We start from the raw sequence: 18,467 nt of genomic DNA on the forward strand, positions 1-18,467 counted from the left end.
TTTAGTTTCACATATGGTCCAAAAGCGTCATCATTTTTTTTTTAACTAAATTTTTTTTTTTTTTTTTTTTTTACAATGCATCTTCGGTGATTGGGGCATCCTATTTATTAAAAAGGAGGATATAAGTTGATAACATACTACAAAAATTAACTTAGCATGTATATATGTATATAAACTAATTTAAGGTTCGTAGTATGTTATCACCTTAAATCCCCGTTTTTAATAAATAGGATCTCCTGATCGAATAATTTATAATCTGGAAACCGTATATATGTACGTATGTTAAAGGTGCGTGTGTGGGGGTGGGGGTGTATATATATATATATATATATATATATATATATATATATATATATGTGTGTGTGTGTGTGTGTGTGATTGAATGCTGCAAAGGGGGAAAAAACCAATAAAATCAATTTATGTATTATTTTTTGTGGACTGTTATCCTCCTCTTCATAATTGTTGTTTCACCACGTTTTGGCCAACTCATCCTCTGGCCTTCTTCAGCTTATTAACCATGACGAGATAGAAATGCTGTGTCCCCATTAATTACTACCTTTCATAGTTGTTGTCGTCTCATCACGTTTCGTTTTGATTAACTGATCATCTTGTTTGCTTTGGGTAGGATTGAAACCGCTATCACCTGGAACCATAGAGACTCAACACCTTTATCCACTGCGCCATGAGGTGACCATTGTCTGAAAATAGAAGTTTTAATCCTACCCAAAGCAGACCACAGGATTAGTTGGCCAAAAATGTGGTGAGACAAAAAACAACTATGGAAGACAGTAATTACTGGGGACTCAGTTACACGACTCATCATTTCTATCGTGTCGTGGTTAACCACCTGAAGAAGACCAAAAGGTGAGTTGGTTGAAACGTAATGAAACAACAACACTTATGAAGAGAAGATGAGCATAACAGAAAAAAAAAAAAAAAAAAGTAATACACAAATTATGAAGCCTCATCTCAAAGGATTTCAAAGAATAGAAATAAAATAATATATAATAACATCAATATTAAATGCGTTTTAGGTCAGGAAGACAGTATCTTCAGACATCCTGATCTCGTAGCACTACGACATATAAAAATGGCAGATGGCAAAGAAAACAAGACAATAATTGTTTATGAACACACAGTTTAGTTATATAGAAAGTAAAACTAAAATTATGTGTTTGATTAATAGGGCTAGGTAAACAGCATATTCTTTTCATTGTTTTTACTCTCGAGTATATATCCGACACAGTTAGACACAATTAATTAACCGAGAAGCACATCACTCTACATAAAAACATAAGATATCAATGGATATATACCTGAGAATCAAAACTAGGAAAAGAATATGTTGTTGTCAAAGCCCTAGTGATTAATTTTCAAGAACTTACTCTGCTCCTAGAATTAGTAGAATCGAATCTGCTCCTTCCACTTTTGCTATTTTTCTGAAGACCTGCATGACGTTGCTGCCTCCTCTTGGTTGCAAGTGATTCACCCAGTCCTTGGCTTCATTGATTCTGATATAATAAGAGAAATAAAGATGAGATTATGGATCAAATTGATTTGAAGCACCCCAGAATGGGCAATGACTAAATGTATACATTATGTTTTCCTTGCTTCTAGTTGAATTATGAACAAAAGAATATCGCAGTATACTTGATAACATTGTTTTCATAGATATTTGATTAAAAAAGACGGAAAGAGAGAATCATGGACAAAACGTTTTATTAATACGGGCTGGCCCATAAGTCACTTTACATTTTAAAAATTCAATAACTTTTTTGCTCTTAATATATTTTAATTTCTCTTTTCAGAATTATAAAATAGAATCTTTGGAAAGTTTTTGTATAGATAAGTTTACAACAGAACAACGAGTGAGGATAATTGAATTTCACTTTGAAAAATGGACGGTCAATTGTTGCAATGCAAAGATCTTATATGCGCCATTTCAATGTTCAATATCCTCTTAAAAGATATGCTATTGAATTTGTTCAACCTCAGTTAGTAAACATGCCAGGGTATTGTGGCAAACAAAATGGAGCTCTTGAAATTTCGGCAAACAAAATGGAGCTCTTGAAATTTCGATTTTGAATGGCCTTCACGTTCATCGAATTTGACAGAACTAGACTTTTGGCTTTGGGGATATCTTAAAGACAAAGTGTGTACAAATAAGCCTCGAAGCATCCAAGAACTTAAGGCAAACATACGCAGACAATTCTTTCCCTAAAACTTCCGGTGTTAAGAACTGTCATAAAGAATAGCTTAGAAAGAGCTCAACTTTGCAAAGCTGAGAATGGAGGCTACTTAAGAAATACATTTTCGCACTATAAACTGTGTAATAAAAAAAGAATTAATTAAATAGAATCATTTAAGAAAAAGTTATTTGATTTTCAAACTGTAAAGTGACTTATGGGCCACCTTATAGTTAAAAAAATATGAGGGAAGGTCAATAAGAAAAACTTCTCATAAGAGTAGAACAACGAAACTTGGTCCAGTTATTAATTTTGTCCCTACATACGAAACCACCTAGAATTACACATTTCTCACATCGTTTAATGCAGCTCTGGAGACCATTATTGTAAAACACCCCAGGTTGGTCCTCCAGTCATGATGTGACTTTAAAAATCAACGTTGTATCATCTGAGAAACGCGTCCCTTTCGAAAACAACCTTCATGGTTGTGAAAGAGGTGAAAGTCAGAGAATACAAAGTTAAGAGAGTAAGGGGATCGGGGAAGAATTTTATAACTACACGCCTGTGCTTCTGATCTTACGATATAAGCGTCATGGACTGGGGCGTTGTCTTGCAGGAGAATACCTTTGCTGATCTTGTCCCGCCTTTGATTTTGCTAGCTTCTCTTAATTCCCTCAAAAGGACTGAACTCTGATCTATGGTCCTCTCTTGCCAAACTTTTACAAAAATCATTCGACTAGCTACAACCACTATTAACGATTTCCCCCACTTTCTATCTGTACCTAAATCTAAACGCAAATTCCATGAACAAATTTTTTTCCCCAGAACTGCCTGCCTGTGAAACACTGTTCTGCTGGTCTACTTCCTCGTTGAATACAACATAGTAGCTTTCAAATCCAATGTCAGCAAATTCCTGTTGAGTCATCCCCATAAATAATCAAATTCTATCCAACTTACACTATTAACGATTATTACACTACTATCTTACATTCATTAATGTTTATCCTTGACTGGCCTTCGGGCCTTGATAAGTGATGACTCCCAAGTTAAAAATAAAAATGTGAATTATAATAGATTCCTGTAATCGTGGTACCCTTTGCCATGAAATCTGTCAACTTTACTCTGTCCTGGTCCCAGAAGACCGTAAGCATGATCTTGCCAATGAAGAGCTGTACCTTTATCTTCTTTGGCAGTGGTGAATCCAAGTGCTTCCACTGTGTTGACTGAGCTTTGAACTCTGGATCAAAGTGATAGATCCAGGTTTCATCCTGCATAATCAGTCCTTAACTTGAACTCATCTTCTTGGCACATCTCCAAATTCATCCTTGAGCACTCAATGCATCCTCGGCCCTGGAAAGTTGTCAGCAACTTGGGAATATATGGCAAACATCTTATCATGAATCATAGCTTCCATAAATCGTACTAATCTTGATCTCTTAGAATATTTTGCCGATAGTCATATATCGATCTTCCAAAATGGCAGCTTCAGCCTGACTGATAGATGGCAGAAGAGATAGAGACTATCACATTTTGGAATTGTTTCCACAAATTCTCTGTCATGTTTGAATTTACGATGCAAACCTTTTACAATCATATGATGGGTATTATTATTATTATTATTATTATTAAAGTTATTATTATTATTAAAGTTATTATTATTATTATTATTATTATTATTATTATTATTATTATACATTTCATTTCATAAAAAAATATCCTGTAGTGTGTATCCTTTTAAATATAAAAAAACAAACAAAAAAATAGAAACAGATCATTATGCAACACTCAACAGGTTCCATTTTACACTTAACTCAGTGCAAACACTTGTAAACTGTAATTTGCTACAAAACTTATAGAGATATAAATCATTGCACATACAAAATTTCAGCTACATCAGACTGGAAGTGGATCAGGAGCATAACTTATTGAACACCCCTTGTTTTATTTATATCGTATTTGTTATATGCACATTTTTGATTAGAAAAAGCAATTTTGATTAGAAAAAAACATTTTTAATTAGAAAAAACATTTTTGATTAAAAAAAGCAATTTTAATTAGTAAAACATTTTTAATTAGAAAAAACATTTTTGATTAGAAAAAAACATTTTTGATTAGAAAAAAACATTTTTGATTAGAAAGCAATTTTGATTAGAAAAAACATTTTTAATTAGAAAAAAACATTTTTAGAAAAACATTTTTAATTAGAAAATACATTTTTGATTAAAAAAAGCAATTTTAATTAGAAAAAAAACATTTTTAATTAGAAAAAAACATTTTTGATTAGAAAGAGCAATTTTGATTAGAAAAAAACATTTTTAATTAGAAAAAACATTTTTAGAAAGACATTTTTAATTAGAAAAATCATTTTTGATTAAAAAAAGCAATTTTAATAAGAAAAACATTTTTGATTAAAAAAACATTTTTGATTAGAAAAAACAATTTTTTATTAGAAAAAACATTTTTAATGAGAAAAAACATTTTTGATTAGAAAGAGCAATTTTGATTAGAAAAAACATTTTTAATTAGAAAAAATATTTTTAGGAAAACATTTTTAATTAGAAAAAACATTTTCGATTAAAAAAAGCAATTTTAATTAGAAAAACATTTTTAATTAGAAAAAACATTTTTGATTAGAAAAAACATTTTTGATTAAAAAAAAAATTTATTTACAATTGTAGAGATTTATATAAAAAATATGTTTTAAAAAAGTTATTTAAAAACTATTATAATTTATTATTGCTAAATTTAATGCTTAACTAAAATATTTTTAAATATAAAAAAAACATTGGATTTTATTAAAATAAACCTCAGATCCATTTGATCCCAGATAAAACAAGAAGAATGAAGACATGTGAATCCTTTTTTATTTCATTGTTTTGTTTTCCAATTGTAATTATCTCATAAAATATATGATTTGATACTAGAAAATAGCTACCCTTTAAGGCTTAATCTTAATAAATTCTAGGAAGGAATTGGAGTTCAAGGAATCTTGCTTAATTGAAATTATTTAATTTGTTTCTAATGACTATGGATCAAATTTAATGCAAATCTGAAATATTTGAATTTCCAATTAAAAACTTGTACTTATACTATGCCCCATAAAAACCCTTTAAACGATCTCCTAATATTATGTCTGAGATGGGTATATTTGCTGATGATACAACACTCTATGATATGCATGAGGGAAGAACAGATGTACATAAATCTAAGGCAATGTCAGAATCGTTAGAAAATGATCTCCAGACTATAGTGGAATGGGACTGCAAATGGATGGTAACATTTAATGCTAGTAAAACTAAGCTGCTCTTCTTTAACAATTGCAAGACGCCTCTCCAACTGTCTATATCCATGACAAATAGCGCCCTACCTGAGAATTCTACCTTCAAACTCCTTGGCCTAACATTTGCAGGCAATATGAACTGGAACAAATACATAGAGGACATTGCAAAGGCTGCTGCAAAGAATGTGGGTTCCCTTTATCGAGCTAGAAGACTACTCAACCTGAGAGTATCCTGTACCTCTACAAGACCACTGTTCGCCCATGCATGGAGCATTGTTGTCACATCTGGGCTGGTGCATCTACCACTAGTCTCTCCCTCTTAGAAAGGGTAAAAAAAAAAGAGTTGTCAATCTACTCGATCCCACTTTATCAACTAAGCTCCAGCCCCTGTCCCATCGCCGCAATGTTGCATCACTGTGCCTGTTTTACAAATATTTTAATAGAATGTGTTCTGATGAACTTGTTTCACTTGTACCCCCTCGACGTACATATCCCCGACAAACCTACTTAGCAATAAGATCTTACCCCTTCACTGTTGATGTTCCTAAATGCCAGAAAGCTTTCTATTCTAATAGTTTCTTTCCTCGAACAGCTAGACTTTGGAATTCCCTTCCTGTCGCCTGCTTCCCTGACTGTACTGATATGCAGAAGTTTAAATGTAACATAAAAAATATCTTGTTAATCTTTCTTAAACATGACCCCAAATAGTAGCCCCTTACGTCCAAGTGGCGATATGCTTTGTAAGGGGTGAACATGAGTAAAAAAAAAAAAAAAAGAAAAAAAAGAAAAAAAGCCATACTTTTATGGATAACAAAACACACAAGTCACATATTCTCATTCCAGTAGTTCTTATATAAAAACCATAATTGCATAAGCTCTTTTATGGTAGCAATGAAGTGGATGTTGGGGTTACTTTTGGCAGCCTTGTGACTCTCACTTCTCTTATTTTGCCCTTTAATCCTCGCATTCCATGAGCGATGTTTCTGACAATAAAGGAAAAGAAATAGCAGTTTCCTTGTTCAGAATCTATCCATATAACACTGATTAGTTTTCAACCTTGTAGTTTTTTTTTTGCTCCTTATATCAAGTAGCTTCATGCTGTGTCTGGAGCAATTCCCATAAAAAATAAAATAAGGTAACTGAAGACTACAGTAGAACCCTGGGATACGGTTTTTGCAGGTTATAATATGGAATATGATGTTTCCGGTCTCTGGTTACAGTATTTACCCCGTCTTACAGTATTATTTATAATGTCATTTGATTATATACATGTGTATTATATATTGTACTGTATTTTTTTTCTAATTTTTAATGCCGTATCCCGGGGTTCTACTGTATTTCCATTATTCGATTCAGACTCTGGCTTATCACGTTCACCATATGGAATAAAGAAAATAAAAGTGTGGCAGAAAATGTTATTTTACACGATAACCTGACAAACCAATGAAAATGCAATTCTAAACTCAACTGCGACAGTCCAATGAAAATACTATTTGACACGATAACTTGACAGACCAATGAAAATGCAATTCTAAACTTAACTGCGACAGTCCAATGAAAATACTATTTTACACGATAACCTCACAGACCAATGAAAATGCAATTCTAAACTTAACTGCGACAGTCCAATGAAGATACTATTTTACACGATAACCTGATAGACCAATGAAAATGCAATTCTAAACTTAACTGCGACAGTCCAATGAAAATACTATTTTACACGATAACCTGACAGACCAATGAAAATGCAATTCTAAACTTAACTGCGACAGTCCAATGAAGATACTATTTTACACGATAACCTGACAGACCAATGAAAATGCAATTCTAAACTTAACTGCGACAGTCCAATGAAAATACTATTTTACACGATAACCTGACAGACCAATGAAAATGCAATTCTAAACTTAACTGCGACAGTCCAATGAAAATACTATTTTACACGATAACCTGACAGACCAATGAAAATGCAATTCTAAACTTAACTGCGACAGTCCAGTGAAAATACTATTTTACACGATAACCTGACAGACCAATGAAAATGCAATTCTAAACTTAACTGCGACAGTCCAATGAAAATACTATTTTACACGATAACCTGACAGACCAATGAAAATGCAATTCTAAACTTAACTGCGACAGTCCAATGAAAATACTATTTTACACGATAACCTCACAGACCAATGAAAATGCAATTCTAAACTTAACTGCGACAGTCCAATGAAAATACTATTTTACACGATAACCTGACAGACCAATGAAAATGCAATTCTAAACTTAACTGCGACAGTCCAGTGAAAATACTATTTTACACGATAACCTGACAGACCAATGAAAATGCAATTCTAAACTTAACTGCGACAGTCCAATGAAAATACTATTTTACACGATAACCTGACAGACCAATGAAAATGCAATTCTAAACTTAACTGCGACAGTCCAATGAAAATACTATTTTACACGATAACCTCACAGACCAATGAAAATGCAATTCTAAACTTAACTGCGACAGTCCAATGAAAATACTATTTTACACGATAACCTCACAGACCAATGAAAATGCAATTCTAAACTTAACTGCGACAGTCCAATGAAAATACTATTTTACACGATAACCTGACAGACCAATGAAAATGCAATTTTAAACGTAACTGCGACAGTCCAATGAAAATACTATTTTACACGATAACCTGACAGACCAATGAAAATGCAATTCTAAACGTAACTGTGACAGTCCAATGAAAATACTATTTTACACGATAACCTGACAGACCAATGAAAATGCAATTCTAAACTTAACTGCGACAGTCCAATGAAAATACTATTTTACACGATAACCTGACAGACCAATGAAAATACAATTCTAAACTTAACTGCGACAGTCCAATGAAAATACTATTTTACACGATAACCTGACAGACCAATGAAAATGCAATTCTAAACTTAAATGCGGCAGACCAATGAAAATACTATTTTAAACTTAAGTACGACAGACCAACTGATGGATCAACAAAGCCTCTCATAATGGTTAGAAGAGGAATTAAAAATAGGAAAAAAAAAAAAAATAATAATAATAAAACAAGAAGAGTTGTTCTCTCTTGTTTTCACCTACATGCGTACATTGGTGTCCCGGAGTACCGGCCATAATGGCTCTGCTGTGGTGCCAAACATTGTCAAATACAAACCAGTCTTTTTGGAAAGCTGCTCATCGATCAGATGCTGAAAGAGCAAAGAAAAGGCATGAATTTGAACAAATACAATAAGATCATTGTAAAGGTTTCTGCAAAGAATGTAGGCTCCCTCTAGACTCACACTTAGACAATATAAAAAAAAGAGTCTCCAATCTAACAGGTGCTGCACTATCAGCCAAACTCCAACCTCTGTCCCATCACTGCAATATCGCATTACTGTGCCTGGTATACAAGTACATTAAGGGAATGTGCTCTGATGAACTCATAGCACTTCTGTCTCCTCAACGTACTCCTGCAACCCAATAAGCAGCAAAATTCCACCTCTTCACTGTTGAGGCTCCTAGATGCTAGAAAGCCTTTTACTCAAATGTGTGGACTATTAGACTTCAGAATTCCCACCCTCACCTCAGTTTCTTGCTTCCCTGATTGTACTAACCTACAAAAATTTAAATGTATGTCGAGCCGTCCCCTTAAGTAATCCAATTGAGAAATTTTCACTACTAACGATTACCATGATATTGTCCCATTGACTACCGTACACTCATTAACCATATCCTCGAGTAGCCCCCGGGCCTTGATAAGTGGTAACTCCATTGTAAAAAAAACAAAAATTGTAATGCAAACATACATCTCGTGGTTCAATTCCCCACACAGTTTCTTGTAGCCATGATCCCAATTAGTAGCTTCTCATTTCCAACTGGAAATAAGCAGCAAAATTCCACCTCTTTACTGTTGAGATCCTTAGATGCTGGAAAGCCCTTTACTCTAATAGTTTCTTCCGCTAGAAATCAGAATTCCCACCCCCACCCAAGTTTCTTGCTTCCCTGATTGTACTAAAATGCAGAAGTTTAAAAATTTATAATAAGCCGTTCCTCTTAGGTAATCCAATTTACCAAATTTCCACTACTAACGATTACTACGATATTGTCCCATTGACTACCGTACACTCATTAACTCTTATCCTCGAGTGGCCTCAGGGCCTTGAAAAGTGGTGACTCCTTTGTAAAAAAAAATTAATGCAAACATACACATGAACAAAAGAATGTTGCATTACATTGGGTAACATTGTTTTCATATTTGATTAAAAAGAAAGTTTTATTGACAAAACGTTTTATCAATAGTCAAAAAAAAATATGAGGGAAGTTCAATAAAAAATGCCCTTGACCCACTTCTCATAGGAGTAGAACAACGAAACTTGGTCCAGTTATTAATTTCTCTCTACATGCGAAACCACCCGAAATTACGCATTTCTCACTTCATTGAGATGGTGAGTGAGATGTGGGTGAAACCTTGCAATCTAACAACTCTAAAGTCTTGACACTCAATTTCCCACACAGTTTCTTGTAGACGTGTTGCCAATTAAGTAGCTCCTCATTTCCAACTGGAAAATACGCCTTGTTTGGGATGAAAAAGTGTAAAAAAAACAAAACTTTTGTTTAATTGATTGGATCACTTTTGTTTGTTTATTTCACTGTCTTCCAGTTCCTCGACTAGAACAACTGACAGAAGAAGTTGTCAGAATGCATGCCGTCTTTGATCATTAGACTGCATTTGGTGCTGTGACCAGGATATAACTCTGAGTTGCTCTCAGAGCAAATAACTAAATACAAAACATCTAACAACTCTAGAAATTTAGACGCCATAAACCTAGAGAGCCTAGCAACTTTAGACGGCTAACTACACAATCTAGCAACTCTAAAGTCTTGACACTCTAACAATTCTAGATGTCAAAACGATTTTTGCAAATTAACACCTCCAGATTTTCCAAACAATTATATTTTTTAAATGTAACTCGCTCCAGACAAGGCAAAAGGCTACTTGATGTAAGGTACCAAAACACAAGGTCAAAAACTAGCCAACGATGAGTGCTATATACAGATATTCTGACCCAGAAATTAATTCTTCCCTGTTTGTCAAAAACTGCTCATGGAATGTGAGGACTAAAGGACAATATAAAGGAAAAGAGGGTTACAAAACTGCGGAAAGTAAAATTCGAAGTCTGCTTTCTACTCTCCTAGCTGCTCTCCTTGTTGCACAACTCCCTATTTAGGATGGACACTGTTAATTGCAAGCAATAAACAGCAGAGTCTTACAAATAAAGTACAGAGTCTATTTAGTCCAATGACTTCAGACTTTAGACAATAGAAAGTCTAGAAATGCCTGACATGAAAACAATCTAACAACTCCAGGAGTTAACAATCTAGCAAGTCTAAATGTCTACACAGATTAATAATTCTATACTGTTAGACATTTGGTATCAGATAACACAACGTGCTAAGACAATGGGCGTCTATACATTATATCAATTTCACATATATAAATCGTTCAAGAACTACAAACATCTAGTAACTAAACAGTTTTAAAACACGTCTAGGCAGTATAACAACTATGGAGTCGTTAGATAGACTGTATAGGAACTTTTAATAATCTTACGGTTCCAGACTGTCTATCAAATTCAGATATGTCGATATTCTAGTAATTCCAGACATTTAGATAATCTTACCAAATCCAGACTTCTACAGCTCTGGTCAAAAGTTTTGCAAGACAATAAAAAAATGTGAGTACCATTGCAAACCACACTGTTTTTTGTTCGGCCATATTAAAATAATAATTAAAACCAATTTCATGTAAAAAATTATTTTACATTTAGATTTTTATGAATTTAATTTTTAATATGCCTTTTTTATTCAGTACAAGTTTCATTTGTTTTGACATTGATTCAATTAATGGCTCTAACCGATACATGGTAGGTGATTTTTTTTAGAGTTTTCAAGGAATGACAGACATCTGCTGCAGTTTTATTTGTCCAAGCAGGAAGTTAATAGTCAGCAATTATCGAAGGAGTGGTCCAGTTGTGATTAAATGCTTTTAAAAAAAAGTGGTACAAACCTGTTTTTATGCAGCCTGTAGTGTTCATTGGCAGGCAAAATAGAAAAAAAAAGAAAAATGGCTGATACTTCTCTTTATGTGTTTTCTATCTTGTTATCTGATATGCAAATGAAATGCTTCCGGTTTTGAATAAAAAGACTGATTTTTTAGAGACTCGGGTAGTTTTGATCTATATGTTGGAGCAGCAAGTTTTGACAGCAGAGTTACGAGTTTTGATAGCAGAGTGTCAGATTTGGAGTTGTTAGTTTTGACAGCAGTGTGTCAAATTTGTACGGCACAATTACGTTGACACACCAGTTCTTGCCAGATCGTCGGAGTTAAGCAATGTTGAGCCTGGCCAGTACTAGATGGGTGACCATTTGGGAAGGCTGGGCGCTGTATGTACCTTCTGAGAAGGTTGGGCCAGCCCTCTCACCTCGTAAAAAGAACTCAGTCGCTACAAACGCATCTACGAAGTTGTAGATAGCCTATGCCCCTTAGGGGCTCAAGGCTATGCCATGGGTGTCAAATTTAACCTCAGAAAGAGGTAACGAAAGTTGCTGAAGAGGTGTTCATGGAAAGAGGTCTAGTGGAAGAGGTTCTGGTGGATAACGGTATGTTCTTCCACTCAGAAGCTGTGTGAGAAATGGATCTTTAGGCAATATATACTGCCCAATGGAATCATAGAGACGCACCATTGAACTGTAAAAGCTGTGGCAACAAGAAGTTCAATTTCATTCCAGGAAGTGATTTCTTGGTATAACATGGCACCAAAGATTGGCCAAAACGAAATGTCGGTGCCACATTGATCTACTTTTATGTGTGAATGGCGAAATCTTTTGACCATAACTGAGAGCAGAATAGATGCAAACGGAAATCACGGTGAGTGAGGAGGTGTGGGTGAAACCCCGCAATCATCACTGTACAACCCGATGAGGAAGAAGGACAGTAACTCAAGTACTTCCCAAAAACAAAGTGGCAGTTGATGGAGTGCCACGTACATCTTAGACATATGGGGAGCTTCCTTGCCTGCAGAAGAGGAAGTCGATGTAGTCCCTCAAGAAGAACCCCTATGATGATCACATCGTGAATAAAGATGCCTAGCTTGGATGATGGAGTACGAAGCAAATTATTGATCTTAAAAATCAAGGGGGCGTTTTAAAAGAAAATTGGTACAAACCTCTTTTTATGCAACCTGTAGTGTATGTTGACAGGCAAAAAGAAAAGAAAAAAAATGGCTTATACTTCTCTTTATATATTTTCTATCTTGTTACTTGATATGCAAATGAGATGCTTCTGGTTTTGAAGAAAGACGCTTATTTTTTTTTAGAGACTTGTGCCGTTTTGATTTGAATGTTGGAGTCACGAGTTTTGACAGCAGAATTACGAATGTTGGAGTTGCAAGTTTTGACAGCAGTGTATCAAATTTAACCCCGTAAATTGTTACTTGACAAATGTAGAATAGTTAACTTTGACTATTTAATCTCACTAGTAGTGGTGTGGATGCCTCAGAGTGCACAGCATACCAGTGATTGTTGATGAAAGGATTGATGTCAAAGAGGGCTGCAAGAAAGTCAATTCTACCATGAAACATATCCGTGATCAATTAAATTTCTGCCAGATTCATAAAGAATATACCGTGGAAGATTGGAAAAAAGTGTTTTTCTTCAATGAATCGACTTTTAGCTGCTTTACCAATAGTGGCTCAATTCGTATTAGAAAACGTGTTGGCGAAAAATTCCATTACAACTGTAATGTCCCTAGTCAAGCATCTGGATCGTGCATATTTGGAGAGGCTTTTCCTTGCATAGAATCGGAGAATTCCTGATTGTACTTAAAACACTATCAATAATTCCCCCAACTCTTTATCTGTACCTAAACCTAAACGTAGATTCCATGAACAGAGCTTCTTTCTTAGAACTGCACGCCTGTGGAATTGTCTTCCGTTTTCCTGCTTTCCAGCTGACTACAATATGGTTGTCTTCAAGTCTAACGTAAACAAGTTCTTGATGAGCCGTTCCATATAAGTTAACAAATTTTCCGAATTTTTCATTACTAATGATTACTATATTTTCCAATTTCTACTGTACACTCTTTAACCCTTATCCTTGAGTGGCCTCTTGGCCTTGATAATGTGGTGATGCCTATGTAAAAAAAAAAAATGAAGATATATAAATGAACAAGGAATGGTGCTTAAATAAATCACCTACCATCTCTCGGTTAAAATAATTCATTAAATTAATGTCAAAACGAATAAAATTTGTACTGAAGAATAAAGAAAGACACATTAAGAAATAAATTTATAAAAATCTAGAAGTAATTTTGTTATTTGAAAATTAGTTTAAATTATTATTTAAAATTAGTTTAAATTATTATTTAAAATTAGTTTAAATTATTATTTAAAATTAGCTTCAATTATTATTAAAAATTAGCTCTAAATTATTATTTAAAATTAGTTTAAATTATTATTTAAAATTAGCTTCAATTATTATTAAAAATTAGCTCTAAATTATTATTTAAAATTAATTTTTAATTATTATTTAAAATTAGCTTCAATTATTATTAAAAATTAGCTCTAAATTATTATTTAAAATTAGTTTAAATCATTATTTAAAATTAGCTTCAATTATTATTAAAAATTAGCTCCAAATTATTATTTAAATTAGTTTTAATTTTTATTTAAAATGATTTTAATTATTATTTAAAATTAGTTTTTAATTATTATTTAAAATTAGTTTTAAATTATTATTTAAAATTTGTTTTTAATTATTATTTAAAATTTACTTTAATTATTATTTAAAATTTGTTTTAATTGTTATTTAAAATAAGTTTTAATTATTATTTTAAATTAGTTTTAATTATTATTTAAAATTAGCTTTTAATTATTATTTAAAATTAGTTTTAATTGTTATTTAAAATTTGTTTTAATTTTTATTTAAAATTAGTTTTAATTATTATTTAAAATTAGCTTTTAATTATTATTAATAATTAGCTCTTAATTATTATTTAAATTTAATTTTAATTTTTATTGTAAATGAGTTTTAATTATTATTTAAAATGAGTTTTAATTATTATTAAAAATTAATTTTAATTATCATTCAAATTCGTTTCAAATTGTTTAAAATTAGTTTTAATTACTCTTTGAAATTAGTTTTTACTATTATTTTTTAAAAAAAATTTTATGATTATTTTAAGATTTGTTTTTATTATTATTTTAAAATTAGTTTTAATTATTATTTAAAATTAGTTTTAATTATTTTTAAAATTAGTTTTAATTATTTTAAAAATTAGTTTTAATTATCATTTCAAATTAGTTTTAATCTTATTTAAATTAGGTTTAGTTATTATTTTAAAATTAGTTTTAATTTTAATTTTAAAATTAGTTATAATTATTTTTTTAAAATTAGTTTTAATTATTATCAAAATTAATTTTAATTATTATTTAAAATTAGTTTTAATTATTATTTAGAATTAGTTTTAATTATTATTTAAAATTATTTTAAATTATTATTTAAAATTAGTTTTAATTATTATTTTAATAATGGTAAAACAAAAATAATTGTGGTTTGCTATCAATACTCAATTTTTTTAGTGTTGCAAAACTTTTGGACAGAGCTATAAAAAATCTAGCCACTCCACGCATCTAAACAGAATAGCCCTTTCATATATCTAGATTTTACAATATAGATTTTAAATATTTCTTTTATAATTTAATAATTCGAATTATGTTAACAAATGCCATACTGGCCAATAAGAAATCTTTACAAATACTGACCAATAAGAAATCTTTACAAATACTGACCAATAAGAAATCTTTACAAATACTGACCAATAAGAAATCTTGGAGTACTTCGAGTCGTCCATAACCAGTGTTGATGTTCGAACAGTCAACCACCACAATAACCTTTTTCCCCTTCACCAATCCAAACACCTAGTTAGAAAGTAAAAAAAAAAAAAAGAGAGAATTAGCACATATTCAATAATATATTTCGGAGCAGCTTTTAAGTAACTAGACTTACTCAATGATAATGGGTAAATGAGAATTTCAAAGAAACAATAAAGATAGAGAAAGTATATTCAATGCATTTCTTCATCAATACGTAGATCTATATTATGACCTGTGTGGTTAAACACCTAAAAAAAAAAAAAAAATGCATTCACTTCTTGTTCTAAAAATAATAGATAAATAAATAAATAAAAACCCAATTACATGCGCAAACAAAAAAAGATAAATTTCAGAGGCGCAAAGATTAAAAAAAAAAAATTTTTTAAATACGCCCACGCAATTCTGCGAGGGAACAAAACTTAAAATGCGTTTTATTCAGCAGACGTAGTTGAAAGCATACCATGTGACAAAAGAGTGCACTTCTCGGCCAATCAACGCTCAGAAAAAAGATTTAATTTTCCAAACCATTTTTCTCACATTCGCCTGGGAGCCGATCGACAAATATTTAAACGAATTCACTCACTCACTCACTCTCTCTCGGCGCTCCACATCTGTTTCCCTCGCTCACCGCTCACCGCTCACCCTTCTATTCACGTCAACGACTCCTTTGCTACGTATTTTAAAAATAATTTTGAAACAAAGTTCCAAAGGCAGACAGTTCTAAGGAAAAAGCTGTGTTAAGAAGTTTATATAAAATAATTTTATTTAAAAAAAAAAAAAAAACAGTAGGTTCTTTAGAGTAAAATGTAGAATAATATATATTTTAGACTAAGTTACTGCATGGAGGCATGTGATGCTTCCTCCCGGGCGATTTCACGGATTTCGATGACAATAGAAATATAGGAGTGTGAAACATTTGTTGATCATCAATCAATCCCGAGCAACGTCGGGTCTTCCTGCTACTAATTTATAATCTAGAAACCGTGGCATACGTGAGTACATTAAAGGTACTACAGTATTAATATATAGAATTTTTTACTTTCATTTTTGTTACACCATTTGTTAGGTCTTTTGGGTTTTCCTGTTTAGCACAATCTTTTTTGCAGCAGCCTTTGCAATGTCCTCTATGTATTTGTTCCAGTTCATATTGCCTGCAAATGTTAGGCCAAGGAGTTTGAAGGTAGAATTCTCAAGTAGGGTGCTTTTTTGTCCGATGTAATCTCCGACCATCTTCAGGCGTATCTTTGTGAACTTGGGAATTTAGGCAGGATTTCGAACGGAACCCTTTATTTATTTTGCAGGAGTAGCACGTTCTCATTTCGTCAGCCATGACCCGACAGAAGTCCTAAATAATTTGCAGTTGTATTTTTCGGTCGCCCACACTGAGAATTGAATCTTCAACGTTCAGGTGAGTATCACTTTTTTTTTTCTTTTTTTTTTTTTACATGGAGTTCACCACTTATCAAGGCCCAATGGCCACTCGTGGATAAGGGTTATTGTGTGTACAGTAATCAAAGGGATAGTGTAGCAATTGTATTGGAGAATTGGTAAGGTGTCATTACTTAGGGGGGGGCGGGTCATCAGGAATTTGTTTGTGTTGGACTTGAAGACATCCAGGTTGAAGTCGGGAGGGAAACAGGCAAGCGGAACAGAGTTCCACAGGCGTGCAGTTCTAAGAAAGAAGCTTTGTTCATGGTATCTACGTTTTGATTTAGGCACAGTGGGGAAAATTATTGACGGTGGTTTCAGCTAGTCGGGTGTTTTCTGAGAAAGATTGGCGAGGGGGGACCAGAGAATGGAGCTCAGTCGAGCACCTGCCATGAAAGTAACGATAGAACAGTGACAGGCTCGCTACGTCTCTTCTGTGGGAAAGAGGTTGCAGGGTAGAGAAAAGGGCATCCCCCACCAAGCCACGGAGTCTATTTTGTACTCCGTCAAGGCAGGATAGGCTGTTTTTTGCAGCCCCCGCCCAGATGTGACAGCAGTACTCCATCTTTGGACATACTTGGCTCTTATATAGATAGAGAATTGCATCATTAGTGAGATATCTTCTTTTAAAATTGATATTCCCAAGTTCAACAAGATACACCTGAAGAAAGTCAGAGGTTACATCGACCGAAACCTTGTGAAAATGACACTCAAGATAAGAACAAGTGTAATGTTAACAAACATCTTTCTACTCATCTCCCTTCATAATGACCCCGCTAATTAAGTCCCTAATAGTAGCCCCCTGCTTCAAAGTGGCACTATGCCTTGTTTGGGGTGAAAATTGAATGAAAAAAAAAAAAAAAAGAAAGAACAGTAGTCTGATGAATCCAAATAATGCGAATAACCAATCCTCATCTCAAAAATCTAAAATATTATTTTTGGGGGGTGAAGGGTGGGAGTGGGGGTTAGGATTGTAAATTAACCCTGTTTAAAATATAGAGGAAGATTAGATTTTACGCACTGTAACAATGGAGAAAAAAAAAAATGAAGGGTTACCACCACTAGCTTTGAAGCGTATGCCCTGTTTTGCATATTTGGGCACTCGATTTCCAGGGGGGACAAAAATAGAACTTGAATTCGTAGTAAAGATTTTTGTTTATAGGTGGCATCTATTTGCATATGAGAATAACAACTACTTTAAGGACAAATCGAGAAAGACTGTTACATTTTTGACAGCTCAGAGAGAATGTTAGGACCGAGATTTTTCTGTGTTCATTGGGGTGTTGTTGAAATGCAATTTTTTTGAAGTTCCTAATGGAATTACAATTAAATTCAGAGCAGCAATAATGGAACCAAATTATAAATTTTTAACGAATGTTTGGTAATCTAATATTTTAACTGCTATTTATAAAACCATTTAAATTTAAATTCAAAAAGCTTCCGAAATTTTCGATCTTTTAATAATAAAACAAGCCGAGCATACGGGGTTCCCCTCCGTGAGTGAAATATTTACTTTTACCATGACTAATGTTTGTGCAAAATTTTCAAAAAATTCAAGGAGTGATTATTGAACAAACAAACAGACGAACGATTTGGGGGCAATTTTTACACCTATAATGGCCCCTGGT

General features: G+C 32.8%; 1 protein-coding gene across 1 annotated transcript in view; it reads right to left on the reverse strand.

The window, feature by feature from the left end:
- LOC145285890 (von Willebrand factor A domain-containing protein 3A-like) overlaps positions 1–18,467 on the reverse strand; it is a 333,383-nt gene that overhangs the window by 215,522 nt on the left and 99,394 nt on the right. Inside the window, exons 7-9 of the mRNA XM_080134354.1 lie at positions 15,355–15,456; positions 8,579–8,685; positions 1,386–1,511 (exon numbers count right to left, since the gene is read on the reverse strand). Coding sequence (XP_079990480.1) covers positions 1,386–1,511; positions 8,579–8,685; positions 15,355–15,456 — 335 coding nt within the window. The remainder of the gene's footprint in view (positions 1–1,385; positions 1,512–8,578; positions 8,686–15,354; positions 15,457–18,467) is intronic.

The sequence above is a fragment of the Euprymna scolopes genome, chromosome 10, assembly GCF_053919585.1.
Source record: "Euprymna scolopes isolate OS-2025 chromosome 10, ASM5391958v1, whole genome shotgun sequence".
Lineage (NCBI taxonomy): Eukaryota > Metazoa > Mollusca > Cephalopoda > Sepiida > Sepiolidae > Euprymna > Euprymna scolopes.